Below are 21,012 nucleotides of genomic sequence, written 5' to 3'. Positions count from 1 at the left end.
GCACAGAGCAAGACTCCGTCTCAAAAAAATAAAAAATAAAAAAAAAAATAAAGGAAAGCTGCAGAGATGATGATGAGATAGACTATTTTAAGCAGTTGTCAACCTACAGTGATCAGAATCAGGGAGAAGTCACTTCTAAACTAATCACAGATATGCACTATAAATAAAAAGATTACTCCGAGATGAATTTAATACAGGGGATTTGACTGAACTTTTCAAAATATGAAGAGCAGAGTAGAAGAAATTCATCTCTTCTCCTTTTTAAAAGCAGTATTATGTACTACTGAGAAATACCTGAAATAAGAGGGCAGTAAATTTAAAACAAAATGGTAACTCTCTGCAAGATAAAGTTTATTACTTCTTTACTCTTTGGTCACATTAAATATTCAGGTCTCAGAACATACGTGGTGCTGAAAAGTAGCTTATTTTACAAAAATAATAAATCAGAGGAAACAATATGCCTAAGTTATTCCTGTTTATACCACCATTTCTTTCCATCAACTGCAATTTTCCTTTCATTTTCTGTCATGAAAATTCAGAATATAGGCTGGGCACAGTGGCTCACGCCTGTAATCCCAGCACTTTGGGAGGCCGAGGTGGGCGGATCATGAGGTCAGGAGATCGAGACCAACCTGGCTAACACAGTGAAACCCCGTCTCTACTAAAAATACAAAAAATTAGCCCGGCGTGGTGGCGGGCGCCTGTAGTCCCAGCTACTCGGGAGGCTGAGGCAGGAGAATAGTGTGAACCCAGGAGGCGGAGCTTGCAGTGAGCCAAGATCATGCCACTGCACTCCAGCCTGGGCAATACAGCAAGATTCCATCTCAAAAAAAAAAAAAAAAAACCTCAGAATATAAAAATACAGAAATAATTTTAAACACTTAAAAATATAAAACAGGTATAGCTAAACTTGTAAAGGAAGAATTGACAGCTTGTGTTGACATTATTGTCACTTAGATGCATTTAAATTTAAAAATTTCATGTCTTGCCGGGCACAGTGGCTTATGCTTGTAATTCCAGCACTTTGGGGAGGCTGAGGCAGCAGATTACTTGTGCTCAGGAGTTTGAGATCAGCCTGGCCAAGATGGAAAAACCCCATCTCTACCAAAAATACAAAAAAATAGCAGCTCACGGTGGCAGGTGCCTACAGTCTCAGCTACTCAGGAAGCTGAGGTGGGAGGATTGCCTGAGCCCTGGAGGTGGAGGTTGCAGTTAGCCAAGATGGCGCCACTGCACTCCAGCCTAGGTGACAGAGTAAGACCCTGTCTCAAAAAAAAAAAAAAATTCATGCCTCGAAGTGGTCATGTCTCTTTGTATAATAATATATATATGTACAATATAATATAGTATACAAAGGACCATAAGATAGTACAATAATAAAACACACACACACAGAAATCTCTACTCTCACCACTTCTACTTCAATTTGTTTGCATGAGAAGTCTGCCTTGCTCTAAAGTAATGAGATTTTCAACTTGTTTGACTCTGCCACATTCTGCAACTATTTCAGTTTTATTCTTTACTCTCCCTTAAAGAATTGCTAAATGATAAATCTGTTTATTTTTGTTTTGTTTTGAGACATTGTTTCACTCTTGTTCCCCAGGCTGGAGTGCAGTGGCATGATCTCGGCTCACCGCAACCTCCACCTCCTGGGTTCAAGCGATTCTCCTGCCTCAGCCTCCCGAGTAGCTGGGATTACAGGCATGAGCCACCAAGCCCGGCTAATTTTGTATTTTTAGTACAACATGGAGAGACGGGGTTTCTCCATGTTGGTCAGGCTGGTCTCGAACTCCTAACCTCAGGTGATCCGCCCGCCTCGGCCTCCCAAAGTGCTGGGATTACAGGCCTGAGCCACTGCGCCCAGCCAAATCTGCTTATTTTTTAGAGTAATTAAATTAAAATTGCTTTTGCTTTGAAAATTTCAGAACTTTTGTGACAAATTAAATCTTGAAACATTGTAAAAATGGAGCCGAGAATCACTACTCTAAACATTGGGTACAAAAATCTCTTTTGTTTAAAAGGAACTCAAAGCTCTGTAGAGATACTCATTTGTATGTGCAGACAGAATGGAGGGCTGATGGTAAAAATATTGTAATACAGTGAAAAGAATATTGGACTTGGGATTCAGATTCGAGATCAGAGTTTAAGCTTGGGCAAATAATTTACCTCTGTAAACTTCAAGTTTCTTAGCAGTAAAACAGGGATAATAACTACCTTGATATTTCATAGGATTATATAAAAATGTAACACTGGGTTGGGTACAGTGGCTCACGCCTCAGCACTTTGGGAGGCTGCTTGAGGCCAGGAGGTCAACACCAACCTTGCCTGTAGTCTTATCTACTCGGGAGGCTGAGACAGGAGGACTGCTTGAGCTCAGGCTTCTGAAGCTACAGTGAGCTATAATCGTGCCACTTCACTCCAGCCTGGGAGACACAGTGAGATCCTGTTTCTTAAAACAGAAAAAATTTACTGATAGACACTGTTCTAAGTGTATTATTGTATTAAATAGATCATTTAATTTAATCTTCATAACTGACTCAGGAGTTGAGTAACTTGTGTGGTCAAATAGCTAGCAAGTGATGAGTAGCCCAGGCGCAGTGGTTACATCTGTAATCCCAGCACTTTGGGAGGCTGAGGCGGGCAGATCATTTGAGGTCAGGAGTTTGAGACCAGCCTGGCCAACATGGCAAAACCCCGTCTCTACTAAAAATACAAAAATTAGCTGGGCGTGGTGGTGCACACCTGTAGTCCCAGCTACTCGGGAGGCCGAGGCAGGAGAATCACTTGACCCTGGGAGGCAGAGGTTGTAGTGAGCTGAGATCACACCACTGCACTCCAACCTGGGTGATAAGTGAGACTCCATCTCAAAAAAAAAGTGATGAACCCAGACATTCTGTCTCCAGACCCGGCATTCTTACTCACAGCTAAGCAAGAACAGATGGTTACTTTGCAAACCATCAAGTACTATACAACATTAGGTAATTATGAAAGTCAGAGAGAGTATATGACTTCTATAGTTCCACAACTGATTACTCAAATACAAGAACAGAACCAGTTCAATCCTATTTCCACAGACTTCTTCGTCAATCAAACAAGGATGATGTTTCCTATTACAGGCCACCAAACATTTTAGTAAGTATGTAAATAGTGATAAAAGTGTATGGCCAGGCCAGGCATGGTGGCTCACGCCTATAATCCCAACACTTTGGGAGGCCAAGGCAGGTGAATCATGAGGTCAGGAGATCGAGACCCATTCTGGCTAACATAGTGAAACCCTGTCTCCACTAAAAATACAAAAAAATTAGCCAGGCGTGGTTGCAGGCGCGGTTGCAGGCGCCTGTAGTCCCAGCTACTCGGAAGGCTGAGGCAGAAGAATGGCATGAACCTGGGAGGCGGAGCTTGCAGTGAGCTGAGTTTGCGCCACTGCACTCCAGCCTGGGCGCAACAGAGCCAGACTCCGTCTCAAAAAAAAAAAAAATGTATGGCCAGGTATGGTGGCTCATGCTTGTAATCCCAACACTTTGGAAGGCCGAGATGGGAGGATCCCTTGAGGCCAGGAGTTTCAGACAAGCCTGGGAAACACAGTAAGATCTCATCTTCGGAAAAAAAATTTTTTTTTTTTTTTTAAATTAGGCATGGTAGTGCATGCCTGTAGTTCTATCTACTTTGGAGGCTGAGGTGGGAGGATTGTTTGAGCCCAGGACAGGAGTTTGAGGCTGCAGTAAGCCATGATCATGCCACTGTACTCTAGCGTGGATAACAGAGAGGGATCCTATCTCTAGAAGAAAAAAACAAAAAGAAAAAAAAGAGTATGGCCATGGCCTTATAAGATAGAAGGAGTCACATATTAATCTCTGAAAATGCATCTCTTTTTGGCTTTCAAACAGGGCAATAGCCCCAGAGTACATACCTGAAAGCTGCCTGGGTTAATGGTTAGAGTATGTTCTAACTGTTCAGGACCCATGTCACACTGGTGGTAGAATGTGTATCTCACACTGTCCAAATTGGTTTTATTTTTAAAAGAATAATTCCATACATTACCTTATAAAAGTAGGTAACCTAATTTTGATTTTAAGTGAATTGAGGCCAGATGCAATGACTCACTCCTATAATCCCAATACCTTGAGAAGCCAAAGCAGGAGGATTGCTTGAGCCCAAGAGTTCAAGACCAGCCTAGGCAATATAGTGAGACCTTCTCTCTACAAAAAATAAAAAAGTTAGTCAGGCATGGTGGTGCACACCTGTAGTCCTAGCTACTTGAGAGGCTGAAGTGGGAAGATTGCAAGAGCCCGGGAGTTCAAGGTTGCAGTGAGCTATGATTGCACCACTGCACCCCAGCCTAAGTGACACAGCAAGACTTTGTCTCAAAAAAAAAAAAGAAAGAAAAAAGCTTATGCAGTATCATATAAAGGAAAAAAACATTTAAAAAATGAATTGAGCGTTTTGTGTGTCTACCACTCTGTGTTTTTTGGTTTTTTTTTTTTTTTTTTTTTGCTTTTTTTTTGAGACAGTCTTGCTCTGTCACCCAGGCTAGAGTGCAGTGGCACCATATCGGCTCACTGCAACCTCCTCCTCCTGGGTTCAAGCAATTCTCCTGCCTCCGCCTCTCAAGTTGCTGGGATTACAGGGGAACGCCACCACACCCAGCTAATTTTTGTATTTTTAGTAGAGACAGGGTTTCACCAGCTTGTCAAAACCTCAAAATCTTTAAAAAAAACAAAAATTTTTTTGAGACAAGGTCTTGTTCTGTCACTCAGGCTGGAATGCAGCGATGTAATCATGGCTCACTGCAGCCTAGACCTCCTGGGCTCAATCGATCCTCCCACCTCAGCCCCCTAAGTAGCTGGGACTACAGGTGTGCACCACCAAGCCTGGCTAATTTTTGTATTTTCTGTAGATACGAGGTTTTGCCATGTTGCCCAGGCTGGTCTTGAACTCTGGGCTTAGGTGATCTGCCCGCCTCGGCCTCCCAAAGTACTGAGATTACAGGCATGAGCTACGATGCCCTGCTGAAATCTTCAAATGAAAAAGTTATTATAGCGAATTAATGATTTACTGAAGAGCTATGGGATGTATATTTTACCATTTTCTCTAAATCAAGATGAAGAGACAAGGAAAGAAAACACGCCCGTGGGGCATTCCTGTGACAAACAAATTATCAGTCTTGGGCTTTACCATATACTGAAATCACAGCCAAGATGAGCCACGCAGTCCATTCAGGGAGGTACTTGATAAACACCAGGGCCATGAGGGCACTAATCATAATGAGATATGCCTGCTGGAGTCGAAGTGGACCTTTCCAGTGAATGGAAATCATTCCCACCACACCAAAATTCCAGATCAGGAGTGCAACAGTAATGTAGTCCACAGCAACGTTATAGGTTTTAAACACTTCCCTGAAAAAAAATTAAACAGATTTTAAAAGATTTACGTACAATTATTTTCATCAAAACATTACTTAGGCCGGGCGTGGCGGCTCAAGCCTATAATCCCAGCACTTTGGGAGGCCAAGACCGGCAGATCACGAGGTCAGGAGATCAAGACCAACCTGGCTAACCCGGTGAAACCCCGTCTCTACTAAAACATACAAAAAACTAGCCAGGCATGGTGTCGGGCGCCTGTAGTCCCAGCAACTCAGGAGGCTGAGGCAGGAGAATGGTGTGAACCCCGGAGGCGGAGCTTGCAGTGAGCCAAGATCTGACCACTGCACTCCAGCCTGGGCGACAGAGCGAGACTCCGTCTCAAAAAAAAAAGAAAAAAACATTATTTAGAATAATGTGATGGCTCCCAAACATTAGATATTCATATCCCACCTTTATAATTTTACCATAACCTATATCAACTGTGCTATTATTTATTTAATACTTTCCTTTAAATTAATTTACTCTTTTTTGGTTGGGTTTTTTGTTTTTTTGAGCCAGGGTCTCATTTTGTTGCCCAGGCTGGAGTAAAGTGGTGCAATCACGGCTCACTGCAGTCTTGACCTCTGGAGATCAGGTGGTCCTCCCAGCTCAGCCTCCTAAGTAGCTGGGACAATAGGTGTGTGCCACCATGCCCAACTAATTTTTCTAATTTTTTTTGTAGAGATAGGGTTTCACCATGTTTGCCTAGGTTGATCTAAAACTCCTGGGTTCAAGCAATCCACCTGCCTCAGCTTCCCAAAGTGCTAGGATTACAAGCATGAGCCATGGTGCCTGGCCAATTAATTCACTTTTTTCCCTCAAGTTGAACAATTCACTTTTTTTCCCAAGCTGAACTTTTTCTTAACAGGAAGCTCTGTATCATTCATATAAATGGGAAATCAGCTGCACAGGCCATAACTATAAAAATAATTACAAAAAGGAAAAAAGATCATATAATACCTAAAATACCACACTATACTTTGGGAAATATTAGTTTAAAACATCTGAAATTAGAAAAAATTAAACATGTGCTAAAAAATTTTATAGCTAGGACATACATTTTCATACAATGAGATTTAGCAGTCATTAAAAATAGATATATGCAGGATAGGCAAAGTGGCTTACGCTCTAATCCCAGCACTTTGGGAGGCTGAGGTGGGAGGAACTTGAGGCCAAGAATTCCAGACCAGCCTGGGCAACACAGTGAGACTCTACCACTACAAAAACATTTTAAAATTAGCTAAAGGTGATGGCACATGCCTGCAGTTCCAGCTACTCAGGAGGCTGGGGCAGGAAGATAGCTTGAGCCTGGGAGTTGGAGGCCGCGTGAGCTATGATGACACTACTGCACTCCAGACTGGGCAACAGAACAAGACTCTAACTCTAAAAAAGAAAAGAAAAAAATATATATATATATACACACATATATATATATGTGTATGTATTTTGGAATTTCAAAGTGGGAGATAAATCATCTTTCCGGATAGTATCTGAAACCCAAAGTTTATGCTTAAAGGTGTGCTTTCTTTCTCCTTCAAAGTGGGAGAAGAATCATCACACACACACACAAACACACACACACTTTTATATATACACAATATAGGATCCCATTTATGATCCCATTTGTGCAAAATAGTGTGAGAGAAGAGTAGATGAGAAATTGATATATTAATTCCTGAAAGCATGACAGGACTTATCTTTAGGTGGTGGGAATCTGGTCATTTTTCTTCTTTATCATCTTACATAATGTCTTTTTAAAAAACAGTGACTATTCAGTATTTCTATAATGAAGAAAACGCTATTTTAATTTTGGGGAGGAAAAATCCACCATCTAATAACAAAGAGATTGCAACTATAGAAGATGCCTGAGGTAACTGAGGAGAAAGCAAGCACGCCTTTAGGCATAAACTTTGAGTTTCAGGTACTGTCCAGAAAGATGATTCCTCTCCCACTTTGAAATTCCAAAATAGAGTAAACATTGAAATTTCTGGACAATGTAGATATTTATATTAAGCATTTCCGGTATCCTCGAACTAAAACAAAAACAAACAAAAAAACCTATTTATTACTCTTTGCCTAGGTAATACATGAATAAGATATAAAATTCACAACAGACACTGAAAAGTAGGTTTTCTCCCCATTGTGTCCCACGGTTCCCCTCTCTAGAGGAAAGCACTATTTTTTCTTGAGATGGGGTCTTGCTATGTTGCCCAGGCTGGCTATGAACTCCTAGGCTCAAGCAATCCCCGTCTCCACCTCCAAAAATGTTGAGATTACAGGTGTGAGCCACCGTGCCTGGCTGGAAAGCACTATTACTAATTTCATGTACATCCTTCCAGAAAGTCTATACATATCATACATATACTTTTCTACTTGACACAAATGATAGCATATTTTAATTTTTTTAATAGAGACAAAGTCTGTCACCCTGGATAGAGGGCACAATCATAGTTCACTGCAGCCCCAAAGTCCTTGGCTCAAGTCATCCTCCTGCCTCAGCCTCCCAAGCAGCTGGGACTATAGGCATGCACCACCACGCCTGGCTAAGTTTTGTATGTTTTGTGGAGATGGAGTTTCACCATGTTGCCCAGGCTGGTCTAGAACCCCTGGGCTCAAAGGATCCTCCCACCTCGGCCTCCCAAATAGGTGGGATTACAAGTGTGAGCCACCACACCCAGCCTTAAAATTTCTCAATAATAGATCTTGCATATTATCTTTTTTTCACTCCTCTAAGCTGTCACTTTATTCACTTAAAATATCTATTTCTTCAGAAGCAGGAACAGGGACTGCTGGCCCTCAGTGCCCCTGCCTTCCTCTGCACAGTCTGAGTACAATGTACGTAAGGAGGGGTAACCTGAGCTGGAGAGGGCCTGGAGCCACATCAGACCCATCCACCCAGTTGTTGGCCTACAACTGGCTGTGGATCCAAAGGAAGGTAGAGGTCAGCTCAGTCTACACATGCTACTGCTCAGTGCCTACCTGGTCACGGGAGACCAACACATGGTAAAGGTCAAGGGCTTCTTGGAAGGCAGTCAGCAGCCTGTGCAAGATGTTCTCCACACTGCTCAGCTTAAGGGGAGCTAGGGGCAGGACCTCAGCTGGCACCTCTGCTTCACCAGTGTCCAGGGCTTGCACAATTCTTGTTTACTTATAGATATTTCATCTTTTTTGCTGCTATCATAAATGGGACTTGTCCTTTTATTATGTTTTCTAACTAGTTGTTTATGTGAAGGTTATTGATTTATGTTTTCATTTTATTTTACTTTTTTGAGATGGAGTTTTGCTCTCGTTGCCCAGGCTGGAGTGCAATGGTGCAATCTCGGCTCACTGCAACCTCCACGCCATTCTCCTGCCTCAGCCTCCTAAGCAGCTGGGATTACAGGCATCCACCACCACGCCTGGCTAATTTTTTGTATTTTTAGTAGAGGTGGGGTTTCACTATGTTGGCCAGGCTGGTCTCCAACTCCTGACCTCAGGTAATCCACCCACCTCAGCCTCCCAAAGAGCTGGGATTACAGGCATGAGCCACGGCACACAGCCAGGGTATTTTTGTTTAATTTTGTAATCAATTGCCTTACCAAACTTACTGAGTAATTTGAATTGGTTTTCGGTTAGTTCTAAAACAAAGTAAACAATCATTTTATCTCCAAATATTGGTAATTTAACCTTCTTTTCCAAATTACATAGTTCTTATTGCTTTCTCTTGTTTAATTGTGTTTGATAGTCCCTCCAGAGCAATGCTAGATAATTGGTGATAAAGAAAACTTTCATTTCAGCCAGGCACAGTGGCTCACGCCTGTAATCCCAGCATTTTGGGAGGCACAGGCAGGCAGATCACCTGAGGTCAGGAGTTCAAGACAGGCCTGGGCCTGGCCAACATGGTGAAACCTCTGCTCCACTAAAAATACAAAAATTAGTCAGGCATGGTGGCAGGCGCCTGTAATCCCAGCTACTTGGGAGGCCTTGAGGCAGGAGAATTGCTTGAATCCGGGAGGCGGAGGTTCCTGTGAGCTGAGACCACACCATTGCACTCCAGCCTGGATGACAGAATAAGATTCTGTCTCAGAAAAAAACAAAAAAAGAAGAGAAGAGGAGAAAAGAAAACCTCCATCTCATTCCTGACCTTAGTAGGCAAGCTTCTAGTTTCCCTATGAGGATGACATTGGCCTTTAGAATGAGATGCATACATTTTATAATGTTAGAGATTTATTTATTTACTTATTTTTAGAGACTGGAGTGCAGTGGTGCAATCATAGCTCACTACAGGCTTGAATTCCTGGGCTCAAGCCATCCTCCCACCTTGGTCTCCCGTGCAGCTAGATCTACAGGCACACACCACAATTAGCTAATTTATTTTTTGTAGAGGCAAAGTCTTGTTACGTTGCACATGTTGGTATCCAACTCTCAACCTCAAGCTATCTTCCTACCTTAGCCTCCCAGAGTATTGAGATTATAAGCATGAGCCACCACACCTGACCCCATCTATTTGTTTTATTAAGGAATCTGATCAAGAACACGTGTGGAATCATCAAATGCCTTTTAGCAAGTACAGAGATGGTGATCTAGTGATATGGCAACTTATAATGAAGCAGTCTTCCATTCTGCAAACAAACTCCACTTGGTCAAATGTATTATTATGGCAGGGTGCGGTGGCTCACGCCTGTAATTCCAGCACTTTGGGAGGCCAAGGTGGGCCGATCACGAGGTCAGCAGATCAAGACTATCCTTGCCAACATGGTGAAACCCTGTCCCTACTAAAAATACAAAAATTAGCTGGGTGTGGTGGTGCGCACCTGTAGTCCCAGCTACTTGGGGGGTTGAGGCAGGAGAATCGCTTGAATCCAGGAGGTGGGGATGGCAGTGAGCTGAGATCATGCCACTACACTCCAACCTGGGCGACAGAGTGAGACTCAAAAAAAAGTAGTATTCTTTCTATCTATTGCTGAATTCTCTTAATATTCTGTTATTCTTTTGAGATCAATAAATATAACTGACCAATAGTTTTCTTTTACTTGGTAACTTGCAAGGCTTTAGTTATCAATGTTATGCTGGCTTCTTTAATTAATTAATTAAATTAAAATTAATCTGGAACCTTTTTTCTTTTTATATGTTCTGGAACACCTAGTATTAGGGTTACCATTCCTTAAATAAATGTTTAACAGAATTTCCCCATGAATCCACTGGGGCCCGGTACTATTGTTATTTGTGCAGGTGGGGTGGAAACTTCTTTGTAACTTTCTGTATTTCTTCTTTGCTCTGTTTAAATTTTCTCTCTCTTCAGGGGTCAGTTTTGATAATTTTTTTTCTAGAATATCATCCATTTCACGTAGATTCTAATATTTGCTTCTTTTTTCTGTAGTTATTTCCTTTAACCCTCTACCAAAGAAATAACTCTCCAATTTATTTATTAGTTTTACTGCCTCTTTGAATTTAAGAGCTAGTGCAATTGTTTACAAACTGTATTCTGCCACTTGAGCTGAGAAAAAGGCCAGGCTGGCACATCTCTGAGCTTCACTATTCTCTTTGACAGACCAGATCCACTTTTTTCTATATTATATATGAAAATTTCATATAAGATTTCGTTTGAAAGAAAAAAGAGTCACCGAAAAAAAATACAGAAGTATGAAAATCAATTACTCTGGTTTTTATACATTCTTAAAACCCTTTCTTAACATTTTGATTCAGACTTCTACTAGAAGAATATATAATCTTCAAAAAGGCTTAGAATTAACTGCAGTCTTAAGTTCTTTCAGTTCTACCTATTATAAGCAAGGAGCAACAGAAGAATGTCTCAATTAGTAATACTGACTTGTCTTTTATATACCAAGTATGACCTAAATGTGGAAACAATTAAAACTTCAGAGTAATTCTTCAACAAAGTACATGGCTTTAAGTGATGGCTACAGAGCACAAAGGTAGTTAATTCTGAAAGACAGACCAAAAATTGCACGACTTACCCCAAGTAAATGAATGAAAAAAAGAACAGCAACAATAGAGATGATATAATAAGCCAGGCATGGATGACCTAGAAAAGAAAGCATTACAATGTAATTAACAGGTCCCACAACCCTTAAAAAGTACAAATTTTTTTTTTCTGAGACGAGGTCTCACTTTGTCGCCCAGACTGGAGTGCAGTGGCGTGATCTCAGCTCACTGCAACCTCTGCCTCCTGGGTTCAAGCAATGCTCGTGCTTAAGCCTCCTGAGTAGGTGGAACCACACATGTGTGACACCACACTAGGCTAATTTTTGTATTTTTAGTAGAGATGGGGTTTTGCCATGTTGCCCAGGCTGGTCTCAAACTCCTGACCTCAAGTGATCCGCCCGCTTCAGGCTCCCAAAGTGCTGAGATTACAGATGTGCACCACCACGCCCGGCCCACATCTCTCTTTAAAACAACTTTATAAAATAGTACAACTTGGGAAAGGCCAACAGAATGGCTTTACCTAGATATTGGTACTTCGTGGACAGCTGAATATTCTTTTTTTTTTTTTTTTTGAGACGGAGTTTCACTCTTGTTGCCCAGGATGGAGTGCAATGGCGTGATCTTGGCTCACCACAACCTCTGCCTCCTGGATTCAAGCAATTCTCCCACCTCAGCCTCCCAAGTAGCTGGGAATACAGACATGCACCACCACGCCTGGCTAATTTTGTATTTTTAGTAGAGACAGGGTTTCTCCATGTTGATCAGGCTGGTCTTGAACTCCCAACCTGAGGTGATCTGCCTGCCTTGGCCTCCCAAAGTGCTGGGATTACAGGCACGAGCCACCGTGCCTGGCCAACATTTGAATATTCTAAATTGACTATCCAATACAACAAAGTTGTTTCTGGTGTTCTTCCACAAAACTTTTCCAACGTTTTGTTACAAAAATGTTCAAACACACAGCAAAATTTAACAAATTTTACAGTATATACTCATATATCACCCAGAGTCTACCATTCATATTTTGCAGTACTTGGTTTATAAAATTTCTTTCTAGTTCCTCATTAGTCTTTGTTATTATTAACACATATCAAAGTAAACTGAGAAGTCAGGCGTGGTGACACACGCCTGTAATTCCAGCACTTTGGGACGCCAAGGTGGGCAGATCATGAGGTCAGGAGTTCAAGACCAGCCTGGCCAATATGGTGAAACCCCGTCTCTACTAAAAATACAAAAATTAGCCGGGCGTGGTGACACACGCCTGCAGTTCCAGCTATTCAGGAGGCTGAGGCAGGAGAATCACTTCAACCTGGGAGGCAGAGGTTGTGGAGAGCTGAGATCGCGCCACTGCACTCCAGCCTGAGAAACAGAGCGAGACTCCATCTCAAAAAAAACAAAAAAAGTAAGCTGAGAACACTTGTATATTTCCCTCCAAATACTTCAACTTTAGCCTAAATTTTATCTCACTATTTAAAACTTGTCTGTCTTGGCCAAGACAGACATTAACAGTGGGAGATGTATGCTGGGATTCCATATTAAGCTTTAAATTAAGGACCAGAATAAATATTAAATAATTGAAATTCTCATCTTTCTTGAGAGATGCTTTTCACCTTGGTTTTTTGGCAAGGGAAGAAGGAGATGTTCTTATTTCTTTTTTTAATTTTATTTATTTATTTTTGGGAGATGAAGCCTCACTCTGTTGCCCAGGCTGGAGTGCAGTGGCACGGTCTCGGCTCACCACAACCTCCACCTCCCAGATTCAAGCAATTCTCCTGCCTTAGCCTCCTGAATAGCTGGGATTACAGGCACCCACCACCACGCCCAGCTAATTTTTGTATTTTTATTAGAGACAAGGTTTCACCATGTTGGCCAGGCTGGTCTTGAACTCTTGATCTCAAGTGATCCACCCTCCTTAGCCTCCCACAGTGCTGGGATTACAGGCGTGTGCCACCGTGCCCGGCTTAATTTTAATTTTTTTTAACTGTACCTTATATGAGCCCCCAAATTTTTATTTATTATTTTTTGAGATAGGGTCTCACTGTGTTCGCCCAGGCTGGGGTACAGTGGCATGATCATAGCTCACTGCAATCTCAAACCACTGGGTTCAAGCCATACTCTCACCTCAGACTCCCTAGTACCTAGGACTATAGGCGTGGGTACGCCACCATGCCTGGCTTTTTAAATTTTTTTTTTTGTAGAGGTGGGGGGTCTCACTCTGTTGCCCAAACTGGTTTTGAACTCCTGGCTTCAAGTGATCCTCTGGTCTCAGATAGATTGGTGAAAGTCACCATGCCCAGTCTTGTTTATTTTAAAAATAGCATTTTTCTGAATCAAAAGTAACATATGCTTATAACATTTAAGAAACACAGAAACACTAAAAGAAGAAAACTATTCTAATGGGCAGTGACAACCAAAATTAATACCAACATTTCCCTTTCAGGCCAGGCACAGTGGCTCACGCTTGTTATCCCAGCAGTGTGAGAGGCTGAAGCAGGTGGATTACTTGAGGTCAGGAGTTTGAGACCAGCCTGACCAACATGCTAAAACCCCATCTCTACTAAAAATACGAAAATTACCCAGGCGTGGTGGCGGGCTCCTGTAGCCCCAGCTACCAGGGAGGTTGAGGTGGGAGGATTGCTTGAACCCAGGAGGTGGAGGTTGCAGTGAGCCGAGATAGCACCACTACATTCCAGCCTCGGTGACAAAGTGAGACTCTGTCTCAGAAAAACAGTATGAAACAAAACAAAACCATTTCCCTTTCAGATATGTTTTCTATCTGCATGTATAGGCATGTGTAAAGACCCTTTAACAGTGAGAATCAACTAGTGTACTGTTTACATTCTGCTTTCACAAACGTAATGTTTTATTACAAACATATTCTCATGCCACCAAATATTATTTGAAAATATGATTTTTTTTAAGAGACCGGGGTCTCACTATGTTTCCCAGGCTAGACTGGAAAACCTGAGCTCAAGCAATCATCTTGTCTCAGGGTCCCAAGTAACTGGGTCTACAGGTGCGTGCCACTGCACCTGGCTTGAAACTTTTATTTATTTATTTATTTATTTATTTATTTATTTATTTAGAGATGGAGTTTTGCTCTTGTTGCCCAGGCTGGAGTGCAACGGCACAATCTCACCGCAACCTCTGCCTCCCAGATTCAAGCGATTCTCCTGCCTCAGCCTCCCGAGTAGTTGGGATTACAGGCGCTTGCCACCATGCCCAGCTAATTTTTTTGTATTTTTAGTAGAGATGGGATTGCTCCATGTTGGTCAGGCCGGTCTCGAACTTCTGATCTCAGGTGATCCGCCCACCTCAGCCTCCCAAAGTGCTGGGATTACAGGCATGAGCCACTGCACCCAGCTTAAACTATGATTTTTAAATGACAAAATAATAGTCTACTCACATGGATAAACCCACAATTGAACTTTTGCCTTATGCATGGAATCTGTATTGTTTTCCCTTTCTTTCCCCAATTTTAATTTACGCTAAAATGAACATCCTACTTCACAAATATTTTTCTGCATTTCCAATTCCTTCTTTAGAATATATCATAAAAGCAAGATTACTAAATCAGTGTACAAACTTTTTCTAATTACTGATTTAATTTGGCTTAGTTACTTGACAAAAAAGACTAATCTTGACAAAGTCAATATGCCAAATATGTTAATTTGTTATTTTCACATGCATTTCTTTTATTACTATGTTATACACACACATTAAAACAGGGCTTTCTCATCTTGCAAAAATCCCTAGTTCTGCTTTCCTGTGCTAAAGGATATGAAAGAAAACAGCCCTGCTTCAGTACACAACAGTATCTTCTCTAAACCCTAAACCGTCAAGGCCAGAAATCATCTGACTTTACTAAGTTATAGTTCCTTTTATAACAAATTATGTATAATAATTAACTGCCTTTTCTGTTTCTAACATTTTAAGGTTTGGTCTTTTAGCTTCTAGGGCTTGCCATAGACATTGCATAACCAACCACTGATAGGAGAAATCCTCAGGGTTTATTTCCAAACAGGCTCTGGCAAGTTACTGATCTCTGATTCAAAAGCTCCTTTTACTAATATTGGGAGTCAAAGTAAACAACTTGTTTCTATATAATTGTTTGTGCATGCTAAGACTTGAACATTAAAAAACATCACAACACAAATGAACAAGTCAATGTGGAAATCTGGCTGAATACAAACCTCTTAAACTGTCTAAAATGAAGGATAGGGCTGGGCGTGGTGGCTCAGGCCTGTAGTCCCAGCAGTTTGGGAGGCTGAGGCCAGTGGATCACTGGAGGTCAGAAGTTCGAGACCAGCCTGGGCAACATGGCAAAACCTCGTCTCTACTAAAAAGGCAAAAATTAGCCAGGCATGGTGGTGGGTACTGGTAATCCCAACGACTTGGGAGCTGAGGCAGGAGAATTGCCTGAACCCAGAAGGCGGAGGTTGCAGTGAGCCAAGATCACACCACTACACTCCAGCCTGGGCAAGAGACCGAGACTCTGTCTCAAAAAATAAAATAAAACAAAATGAAGGATGGATAAAAGATGCACAAATGTGACAAAAAATATATTAAGAAAGATTCCAGATAAGATGGAGTAAAGCACATTCCACTCTCTCTGTCCCACTGAACACAGTTACAAAACCTGGGCAGAAAGCAGGCAGCAGCTGGTTGCAAAAGATGAAAAGTAACTAGAGGTAGGTGGGCTGGGGAATTAGAAGCACTAGCAGTGAGCCTACCTTTTTTTTTTTTCCTCCATCTGTACTCAATACAACCTGAGTGGGCATTAGCAAGACAATGGGAGCTCCACAAGACCTCTAGTTCTGGCTTGAGGATCAGGAAAGAGCTCTCCTAACACCCAGAGAGTGTAAAAATCCAGTTTTTCTTCCTTTTTTTTAGAGACAGAGTCTCGCTCTGTCACTCAGGCTGAAGTGCAGTGGCACAATCTCAGCTCACTGCAACCTCCGCCTCCCGGGTTCAAGCAATACTTCTGCCTCAGCCTCCTGAGTAGCTTGAACTACAGGCGCCCGCCACCGCGCCCGGCTAATTTTTTGCATTTTAGTGAGACAGGTTTTCACCGCATTGCCCAGGCTGGTCATGAACTCCTGAGCTCAGGCAATCCGCCCACCTCAGCTTCCCAAAGTGCTAGGATTACAGGCATGAGCCACAGCGCTCGGCCTTCTTTTCCCCTTTTCTCCATTCTTGTATGCCCAGTCCTCACACAATCCTCTGGTGATGGTAATGTGGGTGGCAGAAGCCTAAAATTCAGAGGGAGGGAATCCTTTTTCTCTGACTGGAGGAATGGCAGTTCCAACAGAGTGGGGCAAATAGTCCTTGCTTTATTTCTCTCCTCCCACATTTTGGCCCTGATTTCAGGAAGATAAAGTCCACTTTGAGCTGCAGGAATGGAAAAGGGAAGCCCAAGAAACCACAGGGAGATCACAGAAAGAGAGAAACTCATTAAAGCAATCTCTGAAAGCTGTTTATAAACTTGTGGGTCCATTCCCAAGGTGAGCGGGTATGGATGTGATCCTCAACAGCACACACCAACCCTGACGACTGAATTACAAATAGAACACCACTATACCAGTCTCAGACTGGTGACTGGGTGGCATATACATGGGGCAGATCTGAGCAACACTGCAAAGGCTTTGAAAAATGAACTGATAACGTAACCACAGTTCACACAAGGCTGGCTGGACCTAACCCAGTCAGATCAACTGGCCAATAAAACAAAAATATCAACATCCTCAGAGCATAAAAATGCTCCAAGAAGTAAGGGCAAACACTCTTAAAATGAAAGGAAAGTTTTAAGTTTCAGAATAAAAAAATGTAAAGAAGGGCTAAATAGGAATTTTAGAACTAAAAATAAAATAACCAAAAACATTTCACTGAATAGGTTTAGTAACAAAATGCAAATGTCAGGAAACTTGAAGACAGATCAATAGAAATTATCTAACCAGAACAATAGTGAAAAAAATTGGAAAATAAACAGAGCCTCAGAGACCTGTGGAATAAAAAGTCATTTGTGTCGTCACTCCCAGAAGAGGGTAAAGAGCCAGGCATGGTGGCTCACATCTGTAATCCCAGCACTTCGGGAGGCTGAGGGAGACGGATCACTTAAGGCCAGGGGTTTAAGACCAGCCTGGCCAACATGGTGAAACCCCACCTCTAATAAAAACACAAAAATTAGCTGGCCATGGTGGCACATCTCTGTAATCCCAGCTACTTGGGAGGCTGAGGCTGCAGTGAGCCAAGATCACATTATTGCACTCCAGCCTGGGTGACAAAGCAAGACTCAGCCTCAAAAAAAAAAAAAAAAGGGGGGGGGGGGCCGGGTGTGGTGGCTCACACCTGTAACCCAGCACTTTGGGAGGCCCAGGCAGGCAGAATACTTAAGGTCAGGAGTTCAAGACCAGCCTGGTCAATGTGGTAAAACCCCATCTCTACTAAAAATTAACAATATTAGCCAAGCATGGTAACAGGCACCCATAATCCCAGCACTCTGGGAGGCTGAGGCAGGAGAACAGCTTGAACCAGGGAGGCAGAGGTTGCAGTGAGCCAAGATTGCACCACTGCACTCCAGCCTGGCTGACAAAGCAAGACTCAGTCTCAAAATCAAAAAAAAAAGAAGAAAAAAAAAAGCCGAGTGTGGTGGCTCACACCTGTAACCCAGTACTTTGGGAGGCCCAAGCAGGCAAAATACTTAAGGCCAGGAGTTCAAGACCAGCCTGGTCAATGTGGTAAAACCCTGTCTCTACTAAAAATTAACAAAATTAGCCAGGCATGGTAACAGGCACCCATAATCCCAGCACTTTGAGAGGCTGAGGCAGGAGAATCACTTGAACCAGGGAGGCAGAGGTTGCAATGAACCAAGATCGCAACACTGCACTCCAGCCTGGGTGACAGAGTGAGACTCCAACTCAAAAAAAAAAAAAAAAAAAAAAGAAGAGAGTAAAGAATGTAGTACAGAAAAATTTTGAAGAAATAATGGTTGAAAATTTTCCAAATTTGGTAAAGACATAAACCTAGAGATTCAAAAAGCTCAGTGAACTCCGAACAGAATGAACAAAGAAATCCTCCCACAGTTCCATAACTGCTGAAAAGAAAAAGAAAATTTTGAAAGTGACCAGAACAAAACAATGTATTACTTATAGAAGAACAGTGATTCAAATGACTGATTTTTATCAGAAACCAGGGAAGCTAAGAGAAAGTAGAATAGCATTTTTTAAATGCTGAAAAAGGGAAACATCAAGACAATTTTCTGCCCAGTAACAATATCCTTCAGTAATAAAGGTAAAATTAAAACATCCTAAGGTGAAGAAAACTTGAAACAAATTGAGGCCAGCTGACTTGCTCTAAAAGAATTACTAAAGGAAGATGTTCAGATAGAGGGCAAATAATACTAGAAGAAAACAGCTGTCCTGGCATAGCGGCTCACGCCTGTAATCCTAACACTCTAGCTTAGGTGACAAAGCAAGACTTCACCACACACACACACACACACACACACACACACACACACACACACACCCCCAGCAAAGCAGTCCTACTGATGATAATGAAATGGTATAAAGGATAAGTCGTTCGATTTACATGCTACCAGGTATCTGAGTAGAAGAGATATGCAAAGCAGAAAACAAACCAACCACGGGCCCTTCTGGGCTAAAAATACTACATTAAAAGTTATGTTTAAGGATGAAAATTTAAACCATGAGATTAAAATATAATTTCCCAAGAAGTAATGGGAGAGACGAAAAAGTCCATCATCTGAGAATCATGGCTGGTTAGCTTTAGGAAACTGCAAAGAGGACCAAAGTAGGAAGAAAAGCAAAAGCCAGAATCAATGTGAAGCGGGAGGCAATAAATAAGTCAAATGGCAACAAGGTCCAGAAAAATCAGGTTCAAAAACATCAGCAGATACGACCAAAGGAAAAACTGGTAACCACATGATACGCAGTTTCCATGGAGGCATGAAAAGAGAACCCACACTTCAGGGAGCTGAGGACTGAATGTGAGAGGAATCTTATGTAATAGCTATGTGTGTCAATCCAGGCCAAACTCTGTACTCAAATATCCATTCTGACCCATTAGGTTCTGACCCACACTAGCTGTGTGACCCCTGCCTGTGCCTCATCCATAAAACTGGGATAATAGTAGGGGTTACCTCAAAGAGTTCGTATTTAAATTAAACAAGGCGGATGTAAAGCGATACTTGTCCTGTACATGTCACTGCCCAAGACTGGGAAAACCCATACATGCTTAAAACAGAGAAAAGAAGAGGTAGCTTAGAGATGGTGCTTTCTCTTTTATGTGTGAAAATATGAAAATACAGAAAAATTAAATAATTTCCTAAGATTACTAGGAGAAAGAACTCTGAGTCCAGAGCTCCACCTATCCAATTACAAAGGTATTTTGTAAGGGAAAGGCAGGAAATCTGTATGTAAATTCTAAATTATAAGAAAGAAAAAGTAGAATTCCACCCTCCAATAAAATCTGAGAAATAAACAGAAGAACAAAAGTATAATGGGATCCTGGTAAAAGTCACAAGATCAGTCTACTAAAGCAAGGAAACCAAAGGCAAGTAAACACATGCAGACAAAATATATATGGTGAAAAAGGGATAAAGAAAAGGAATTAAGAAACTAGCATTTTTAAAGTGGGGGAGGCAAATGCTTCCCAGCATGGGTTTATACCACTTGCTTTTTGGCCTTCTGAGTGTTGGTAACAATCTGTCATCATCACGCATACCTGTCATCTTTAATGGTATCCATACATTACTAACAGATTATACAGACGGCTATCACTTAACACTTCCACTCACTCAAATGTTCAACAAGCAAGGTTAAACTCTGTATAATTTTAAAGTTTACAAGCATTGAAAGGTATTGATATTACTAGTAACCAACTAAATGCAAATTAAGACATTTTCTTTACCTATAAAAACCAGCACATAGTTTAAAAAAAGAAATTCAGCACTGGTGGGGTATAAGAGATACTCTCATTCACTACCGGTGTTAAGTACAAACTGATATAAGCTTTTTGAAAATGGGATTTTGTATCCCAAGAGAGTTACAAATACGTAGATAATTTGCCCCAGAAATTCTACTTCTAGGATTTTACCCAAAGGAAATAATTTGAAAAACTGAAAAAGCTCTAGGCATAAAGACAGACATTACTGTTTTTTAAAATAGTGAAACACTAGAAACAAATGTGCAACATCAGGGACATTTGAGAAGTAAATTATAAGGTACTTGAGTCAAATATCTCATAGCCATAGAAATATTTTCTAAGAATTTATAATAGAAAAAATGCTCACACCAAAGTAAAAGGACACATACTGATTATACATTTTAACCATGTTAGAAAAGTATACAGAAATAAATACTAGAAAGAAACAGAGGCCGGGCGCGGTGGCTCAAGCTTGTAATCCCAGCACTTTGGGAGGCCGAGGCGGGTGGATCACGAGGTCAGGAGATCGAGACCATCCTGGCTAACATGGTGAAATCCCGTCTCTACTAAAAATACAAAAAACTAGCCGGGCGTGGTGGCGGGCGCCTGTAGGCTGAGGCAGGAGAATGGCGTGAACCTGGGAGGCGGAGCTTGCAGTGAGCCGAGATCGCGCCACTGCACTCCAGCCTGGGTGACACAGCGCGAGACCCCGTCTCAAAAAAAAAAAAAAAAAAAAAAAAAA

At 41.7% G+C, this 21,012-nt stretch overlaps 1 protein-coding gene across 6 annotated transcripts in view; it reads right to left on the bottom strand.

Moving 5' to 3' along the window:
* PSEN1 (presenilin 1) overlaps positions 1–21,012 on the bottom strand; it is a 79,229-nt gene that overhangs the window by 19,135 nt on the left and 39,082 nt on the right. For all 6 annotated transcript variants that reach the window (XM_025391501.1, XM_025391503.1, XM_025391505.1 and 3 more), the window contains 2 exons: positions 11,360–11,427; positions 5,176–5,396 (listed from right to left, as the gene is read on the bottom strand). In XM_025391501.1, coding sequence (XP_025247286.1) covers positions 5,176–5,396; positions 11,360–11,427 — 289 coding nt within the window. The remainder of the gene's footprint in view (positions 1–5,175; positions 5,397–11,359; positions 11,428–21,012) is intronic.

Source organism: Theropithecus gelada, chromosome 7b (assembly GCF_003255815.1).
Source record: "Theropithecus gelada isolate Dixy chromosome 7b, Tgel_1.0, whole genome shotgun sequence".
In the NCBI taxonomy this organism is placed as follows: Eukaryota; Metazoa; Chordata; class Mammalia; order Primates; family Cercopithecidae; genus Theropithecus; species Theropithecus gelada.
This window is presented reverse-complemented; position numbering and strand designations above follow the sequence as displayed.